Source organism: Psammomys obesus, unplaced genomic scaffold (assembly GCF_907164565.1).
Source record: "Psammomys obesus unplaced genomic scaffold, mPsaObe1.curated_primary_1811, whole genome shotgun sequence".
NCBI classification, from domain to species: domain Eukaryota; kingdom Metazoa; phylum Chordata; class Mammalia; order Rodentia; family Muridae; genus Psammomys; species Psammomys obesus.
The window spans coordinates 1,973,880-1,983,086 of NW_026585685.1; the positions used below are offsets into that span (position 1 = coordinate 1,973,880).

A 9,207-nucleotide genomic window follows, 5' to 3' on the forward strand; every position below is an offset into this window, starting at 1 on the left:
TTCCAGGCAAACGGTAGTTGCAAGAATTTGATCTTTTCCCTACAGGTAAATGTGCTGGAAAATGGTGACTGGAAAATATTGACATCACCTATGACATTGGTGCCGGCTCACTTGTCAAGTTGCAAGATGATAAGGGGATGAGGGTACATGCAAAGATTTCTCTGATGCTCTGCTACTACCAGCGTGTGAGTGGGGGCCTTGAGAAGGCTCCACACTGGCTCAATCTGTGTGGCATATGTTGCTGGGAAAACATGAGACACCTACTTGTAACACATCTCCAAAATACTCGGAGTGGTAGGTAGGCTCTTTACCCAGAGCAAGCAGACTAGTGGAAAGCCTTTCCCTTGGCAGGGCGCCGTGATGGCAGAGACGGGCTTGCCAGGGGACTGGCTAGCGATAGCTCACCGGTTAGATTTGTCTTCGCACTGTAACTTCCAAAGTACTGCCCATCCGTGTTGGGTGTGTGGCACTCATACTGGCCAGAGTCCCTCATCTGGAGCTTTGAGAAGCGCAGCAGGACGGAGTCACCCCGCAGCCTCTGAACGTAGATCTCCTTGCTTTGCACCCTCCGGGCATACACCGTGTAAGAGAAGCCCTCATCCTTGGTACTGATGATCTGGACTTCCTTGGTCGGGGCTGCTGGCAGGTAAACAGACCACTGGAAATCCTGGGTGGCAGGTCCCTGATGCCCGCTTACGCTGCAGCTGATGCTGACAGGGTAACCTTCAGCCCGGTACAGAGGTCCTTCTTGAATTTTTACTTCCCTCTGGCCGATGCCGAGCTTAGCTTGCAAGCAGAAGGAAGAAAGGGGAATAAAAATAGATGAGTGCTCTAATTCCCGGGGTACCGCCTCATGTAGTTCTCTGTATTACCATCCTGGTAAATGAGACTGCCAGTTATTAGCTATAATCACCTCGGATCTTCACTGCCTCCCTCAGGCTGGATGGCAGTGGAGTGGCTCGGTGAGGTCATTGTCCCTCTCTTACTTAAGCTTGCATAACCCTAGTCTCCTCTTGAAAATGTTTAGCTTCAACCAGGTATCAAGGCCACATCTGCAAAGCAGTAGTTTGACTAAATGGACTTACTTGAAAGGTAATAGAATAGCTGATAATTGACCTTTGGCAGCAGTCTATGGAAAAGCAGCAAAAACTTTCTTAAGCCTCAAATTCCAGGGCATAGTCTCTCCCACAGAAGGGCTTTCAAGAGACACAAAGTCAACAGCGCTGCTCCTAATGTCTTAGTCCTTCTTGCTGGTTGGTTGCAGATATCTGTAGCTCTCAGCCATATCTGGTGCAAGGCTAGATAAAATTAGCACCGGAAATGGCAGCAACACTTCCTGTCTCTACTATAAAGGTTTTTCTTTTCTATTTGCTTTTGCTTTGTTTTGCTGTTTTTACTTTTCTAATTTCCTAGAAAGGCTCTTTCATTTTACTTTGAAACTCTAAAACAGATGCTTTATGAGGCCAAGGTTCTGGGCTCAGAGTTTAATTTTTTTCTTACCTGTGGTTTTCAGCTAGGATGTTTTCTAATTGAAACTGTAGGATATTAGATCTAAAGAAGAAAATGTGATTAAAAGGTAATGTCTATAGAAAAATGTTTTAAATTCAGCCTTGCTTTTTCAGAAACGACTCTGAGTTTGTTTCTTATGATTAATACTGAAAGTAAACTTGCTTCGTGTTTCTGAAAAAGCAGAGACCAGTGACAATGATGCCACCAGGATGGACAAGATCTGCTCCAAGGGTCCAGGAACCCTCGAAGGGCAAGGCAGAGTTGACGGACATCATAAGAGTCCATTGAGGGTGATGGCCAGCCTGGAGGAGTTGACAGTATAGAATCCTTCAGAACAGGCTCCAGAGAAGCAGAGCAGGGACAAAGAGTTAAGGAGACTCCTATGGGTAGCAAGAAAAGATAAACACAGAGCTCATAAGAAGAAAGGGAAAGGCACAGATGGAGGCTCCCCTCCCCCAAAGAGGGTAAGTGATTACTTGATAAAATCAACTGGAGGCTCAAAAACTGCATCTGAATCCACAGCTAAAACTGGCCAAGAAACTAATCAATACCCAACCACACACATTTCCAGTAATAACTTAAAAATACATCTAAGCACTCATAAATCTCAATGTTGTGTATTTATATCACACTTTTTGTGCTGACTATCTATAAATAGGAATTAGACTACATTAGAAAAAAATTAAATTATTACTTACCAGAAAGTGACTACAGAGACGTTTAAAACCTTTTTAGCAAGGCAACCTTAGTGAAATGTGGGCACTGTGCACCAGGCTACACATGAAGGAATATTTACAGCTGTGCCATTCATTGTCATCACAAACAAGGGGTAGCCCACATGTCCATCAACAGTAGAACAGATACACTGTACTGGTATACCAGAAGGTGAAATTTTATAATGAAATTAAATAAAAAGTATAATGATTCGCAATAACATGTAGGATTATGTCTGATCAGACTTGGCATACCTTTGAATCTCTTTGGCTATCTACAAAAAATATTCCATTCTTTTTAAAATTAAAAAAAATAGTTTGGAGAGATGGCTCAGCAGTTAAGAGCACTGATTGCTCTTCTAGAAGATCTGGGTTCAACATCAGAATGGCAAAGGTTAAAAACAACACATGCTGGAGAGGTTGTGGAGAATTGGGAACCCTCCTCCATTGCTGGTGGGAATGTAAACTTGTACAACCACTTTGGAAATCAATCTGACGCTTCCTCAGACAACTAGGAATAGCGCTTCCTCAAGATCTAGCTATACAATTCCAAGGCATATATCCAAAAGAGAATCAAGTACACAAGAAGAACATTTGCTCAACCATGTTTGTAGCAGCTTTATTCATAATAGCCAGAACCTGGAAACAACCCAGATGTCCATCAATGGAGGAATGGATACAGAAATTGTGGTACTTTTACACAATGGAATACTACTCAGCAACTAAAACCAAGGAAATCATGAAATTTGCAGGCAAATGGTGGGATCTAGAAAAGATCATCCTGAGTGAGGTATCCCAGGAGCAGAAAGACACACATGGTATATACTCACTTATATAGACCTATAAGATTGGATAAACATACTAAAATATGTGCACCTAAAGAAGATAAACAAGAAAGAGGACCCGGAGTAAGATGATCAATCCTCACTTAGAAAGACAAATGGGATGGACATAGAAAGTAGGAGAAAACAAATAACAAATAACAGGACAGAAGAGTACCACTGAGGGCCTCTGAAAGACTCTACCTAGCAGTGTATCAAAGCAGATGTGGAGGCTCATAACCAAACCTTGGGTAGAGTGCAGAGAATCACATGAAAGAAGGGGGACTTAGTATGACATAGAGAGGACAGGAGCTCCACAAGGACAAAATATATCAGGGCAAGGGGGCCCTCTATGAGACATTTCTCCAACCAAGGATCATGTATATAACCTAGAACCCCTGCTCAGATGTAGCCCATGGTAGCTCAGTATCCATGTGGGTTTCCCTTAGAAAGGGGAACAGGAACTATTTCTGACATGAACTCAACGACTGGCTTGCTAGGCCACAGAGGAGGACATGGCAGCCAGTCCTGGAGATACCTGATAAGCTAGGGTCAGATGGAAGGGGAGGAGGACCTCCCCTAGCAGTGGACTTGGAAAGGGGCAGGGAAGAAATGAGGGAGGGAGGGTGGTATTGGGAGGGAATGAGGGAGGGGGCTACGGCTGGGATACAAAATAAATAACCTGTAATTAAAATAAAAAAATAAAAATTAAAAAAAGATCTGGATTCAATTCCCAGCACCCACATAGCTGCTCACAACTGTCTGTAACTCCAGTCTCAGTAGAACTAACACCCTCACACAGACATCTATAAAGGTATAACATCAATGCATATAAAATAAAAATTAAAAAAAATTAAAATAAGCAAAACCACATTGTGTTGTTCAGTTGATCCAAAAGGGTTAAAATCATCTTTTAAAAAATTCATGAAGTGGTTATTATGAGAGCCGGGAAGGTGATCTGTGGGGTGGGATTACACCGTGATGATATACAGGCCGAATGGGTGGGCGCTTCTGCGGACCTGATCATGTTAGTTCTTGAACTCTGTAGTGATTATACAGCTTTTATTTTTTTTCCTTATTTGTCAAATACACATTTAATGTTTTATTAATTAGCCTTTTCTCACATGCTACATTTCACCGTGAGAATATTTTTTACCACTGAGGAGATGTCTCAGTCAGCAAAGTGCCCATTAGGCAAGTGTAAGAACTTGAGTTTGATCCCCAGTATCCAGGTAGAAGCTGGGCACAGTGGTGTGCTGGGGAGACAGAGACAGGACCGTAGGCAAGCTCAGCTGTCTGAACCAGTGAGCCCCTGGTACAGTGACAGATCCTGTTTCTAAACGTAAGGTGGCTATCTGGCTGTGACCAGCTTGGCAATGCTGGCGCTCATATCTTGGTGGTAATTAGCAGCTCCCTAGTTGGACTTGAGGCTCACTGAGCAGAAAAGAAGTCATGCTTAGTGCTGGAGACCTAGCCGACCACCCAGGGCTAGTGAGGTCGAGGGTCTTAACGAAGGACCCACTACCACCATTTTACTAAGCCAGACTAATTCCTAACAGCCTTCTAAATAGTTAGCCTCGTACCTACAGATAAGTGTAACTCTCACTGCTAATCAAATAAACTTTTTTTTGCAACAAAAGGCGCACATTACAGAAGAACACAACCAGTCAAAACACAAAGAACAAGTGCCCAAGGGGTGCCCAGCTCCAAGTTGCATTTACAACACAACTTCTGCAGCCAAGGCTCAGCTAGCATATTAGAAGAGGCGGGACGGAAAGACTATTAGTGCAAGAGGACCAGGAAATCTGCTCTGGGAATGTGTCTTTTAGAAATGACAGAGAAGCTTCACCCCAACAACACGAGTGCCTAAACAAGACCCGAGGAGGTACCATACCAATGGACATACTTACAGGGAAGAAGGAAATCTCACTGGGCCCCGGTCAAAGACAAAGAACAAGCAACTAAGGATTGTCGAGAGCAGGAGAAATGCTCATCTCCAGGAGAGACCCTCTAATTGTTCCTCCGACACCAGGTTGTCAGCCATAAATTCATATCCATACAAGCAAAACTAAATGAACTGAGCAGGTTGTCTTTATATACATACATGTACCAATGACAAAGAAAAAGATGCCATAAATTTGAGAAAGGGGATATAGAAGAGAAAAGAGAAGGGAGGATATAGAAGAGGTTGGAAGGAGAAAAGAAAGGGGGAAATAATATAATAATTATATTTTAAATTCCAAAAACTTGCAAAAATATAAAGAAAAACAAGATGGAGGGGTGTTGAGAAAGGACATTGGCCTTCACATGCACAAATGCACACACCGACACAGACACAGACACAGGCGTGGACATACATATATACAAATAAACTTTTTTAAAAGTATAGTTTTGAGGTACCATTAATCTTTTCCCATCAGGGCATGTTATATTGTTATTTTTATTGTGGGCAGCCTGGCAATGCTTTTTCAACATTTTTCATCACTTCTCTGTGAAATAAGTGCACGTTAAAATGTTTCTATTGTGGAAGCTAGCACTTCATTTTCCCCTGCTTTGTTTGGCAAGTCAATAAATATTTATTCATCCACTTAGAGTCTTTCTGATACTTTAGAGTCTAAGATATAAAGATGGGGTCATCTCTGACCTTGAGCTTAGTAAGCTAGCCAATTAGAATGGCAATCGTCTCTATGAGAAAGATATAATTGAAAGCCCCGGAGGAATTAGAAGAGAACAGAGGTGTCATAGCTGGAGGGAAGGAAATGGGCGAGGCTTGCACATGGGATGCTATCCTAGTTTCCTTACATTTCTATGATAACTTAGAACCCACAGTCCATCACTGAGGGAAGCCAGTATGGGATCTCAGGATAAGAACCAGGAAGTAGGAGCTGAAACAGAGACTGGAGAAAGGCAGCTTGATGGCTTTGTCCCAAGCTCATGTTCTGTTACCTTCTTACACAGTCCAGGTCCACCTGCCTGGGGATGGTCCTGCCCACAGTGGCTGACCTCTTACATCGGTTAGCAGTCAAGTTTCAACTGACATGCCTACAGGCCAGTCTTATGGAGGCATGTTCCGAAGTTATGATTCCGTCCTCCCTGTATATCCAGGTTTGTGTTCAAGGCGACAAAAATAACGAGCACAAATGGCATAAAGATTAGACTATGGAGGACAGGGAAGATTACAGGCCAAGTGGAGACAGAACCTTTTAGGTAAAAGAAACTTTATGACAAGATGACATGAGTTAAAATGAAAAGACCTGTTCAGAAATGGGAGGTGGTTAACTGGTGTGAAACAGGCTCAAGATTGATGGGCGGGCATGAGACTGTCTAGAAGCATGGAGAACTTGACTAACATGGGGAACAGTGTGGGGTGAATAAGGCAATAGGGACTCCACTGAGACTGTCAGAAGGACCTAAGGAAAAGCAGCCTGATGGTTGTGTGGAGAATGGCGGAAGCTGGAAACAGACATCGGTAACTTCTAGTTAAGGACAGAGGTGCTGAAGGTGCAGGGGTGCAAAGAAAAAGTCTGTGACTTAAGAGCTACTGTGGAGGTGGCAGCTGTGGAGGTCAGGGCTCTGGATGCTTCGGTGTGGTAGGGAGGAGCACTGGACTGGATTCAGTGTAGGCACAAGAAGCCTGAGGACATCACATCCCCACGTTCTATAAAGTCAGCTGGAAGAACAGCGGCGCTCAGCAGGAAAGAGGGTGCGAAGATAACGCATTTCATCATAGAGACAGGGAATTTGAGTGCTCTAGAATAAACAGGAAAGATATTCAAAAAGTATTTGGGAAAACATATAGGTATGTGTGTTTCACTTGTGTAGACTTTGAAAACATTTTATTTAATCCTTTCAAAAATTCTGTTATTCCTATGTTTATTTCAACGGTGTTCATCCTGCATGTGTGCCTGCAGGCCAGAAGAGGGCACCAGATCTCACTATAGATGGTTGTGAGCCGCCACGCAGTTGCTGGGAAGTGAACTCAGGACCTTTGGAAGGACAGCCAGCGCTCTCAACCTCTGAGCCACCTCCCCAGCCCTGTTTCTATGTTTAGCAATGTCAAAATTCACATTAACTCAGCCAGACTTGAACCTGCCAGTGCTCGATTGCTGTGCGGCTATGTCCACTGTTTCTCACTGTCCTGGCATGTGCCTGAACCTGGGCTGCAGATGTCGACTAGGTCCACTGCATGCAAGTATCCAGAAGTGTTACGGAGTCTAAAGAAGATGGCCAGCGAGACCCTCTGTTTAAAAGATGGGTGGGGAGGAAACATAGAAGGAGAGTGGGAAGTCAGGAGGGTGGGAAGGCAGCCATCACACAGTGGCTTGGAAACCAAAGCTGTAGGACAGAATGTTCCAAGAGGAAAGGGCTTGGTCAGCCCTGCTGAGGCTCTGCTGGAGGGTGGGGACGAGGAGAGTCCTGTGAGTCAGAAGAGGAGAGCGCGGTGCAGACCTTTGTTCAGAACGCCAGCAGAGTAGAAGAAGCGGTGGGCTTGAGGTGCAACTGTGGGGCGTGGAAACTGCTTCATGACATTGTAGGGGACCGGATGAGGCTGGCAGCCTGAGAGGGTAACTGAGTGACAAGTAACGAGTGGCAGGATGGGTAATGGCACCTTTGCGGGGACAGCAGCAAAGAGGACGGGACAGATGGAGCCAGAGAGGGCAAGAGGAAGAGGCTGGACCACAAGAATGAAAGCCACTGTGCTAAAAGCCTAATCGTCCATCTGCTAAAAGAGAAAGCAATGGCCAGTCCCTGTGGCATCGTCTTCTCTAGGAGGAAGAGAGAGGCCCCGACACAGCCCGTAGAGAGGGTGGTCATGACAGTTAGACTCTCCAATGTGTGAGCCCTGGGAACTGGCCTTTGGAAACCATTATTTTTTTCCATCTTAAAGATACTGGCTGGGGACATGGTTAAGTGGTAGAGTGCTTGCCTAGCACACAGTAGGCCCTGAATTTAACCCCAGAACCGCAAAAATGAATTGATAAATAAATAACCTGTAAAACCTCAACACTTTTTCTTTCACTTCTGAAATGGTCTATGTCTTAGTCTGTTGATAGCAATTTTAAAAAAAAAATCTAAATGGAGTAGTGTCTTAGAAACAGCCCCAGAGACTGAGCATTCCAAGATGGAGGCACTGGTTGATTTGGTGTCTAGTGGGAGCCTGATTTCTGTAGATAAACCTTCTAGCTGTGTCCTCACACATGGAAGGGACTAGCTGGGTTCCACCAATCTCTTGTAAGGGCACTAGGCAATTTAGCCAACCCCCTTTCAAAAAGGCCCTATCTCCTAATGCCATCCCCCTCGGATTTAAGTTCAAACAGGTAACCCATGAGAGGACAAACATTCAGGCCACACACAGCCATGTCCAGGGCTAAATGGTGAGACCGTGTCTAAAAACAAGCAAAAGGAGGGTGGTGATGCTGCACACCTTTAATCCCAGCACTTGAGAGATCTCTGAGTTCAAGACCAGCCTGGTCTACAGAGTGAGTTCCAGGACAGCCAGGGCTACAGAGAAAAACACTGTCTCAAAAACAAACAAACAAACAAACAAACAACAGCAAAAAACCCCAAACAACTAAACAAACAAAAATCAAAAGAAAACCAAAAAGCAAGCAAAAGAATTCAAAGTAATTCCACCTTATGCAAAAGCTACTCAGGGAACAGCCAACACACCAAACAATTGCTCTTTCTTTACATATTAAAAGCTCTGTGGTGTGTGTGGGCTGCGACATCGTCCATCCAGAATGAACACTTCTCTGTTCTTCCACGAACACGATCTCAGTACACAAAAATAGCCCCTCTCCAAAGGCCTCTTGTGTTAATAGCCCCTTAATATTTGGCAGTTGGTCAGGGTAAGAGGTGATAGATGAGCAGGCAAGTCTAGCTGCTAAGTCCATGAGAGCATTTACCCATTGCATTAGCTTCCAAGAGCCACATTCTAATTTGTTACTTAGTGTTCCTGTTTAATAGAAAAATAAATAAATAAAACTAGTCTGGTAAGATGGCTCATCCGGTAAAGGCATTTATTAAGTAAGCCTAATGATCTGATTCAATCACCAGAATCCATGAAACAGTAGAAGAGAATTGAGTCCATACTTGACCGTACATTCCCCACAGAGAACACACACACACACACACACACACACACACACACACACACACACACA

At 44.1% G+C, this 9,207-nt stretch overlaps 1 protein-coding gene across 1 annotated transcript in view; it reads right to left on the reverse strand.

Annotated features, from left to right (window-relative positions):
- Cd101 (CD101 molecule) overlaps nt 1-9,207 on the reverse strand; it is a 46,340-nt gene that overhangs the window by 26,752 nt on the left and 10,381 nt on the right. The window contains exons 2-4 of the mRNA XM_055628073.1: nt 1,501-1,551; nt 1,086-1,129; nt 406-786 (exon numbers count right to left, since the gene is read on the reverse strand). Of these exons, the coding sequence (XP_055484048.1) occupies nt 406-786; nt 1,086-1,129; nt 1,501-1,551 (476 nt within the window). The remainder of the gene's footprint in view (nt 1-405; nt 787-1,085; nt 1,130-1,500; nt 1,552-9,207) is intronic.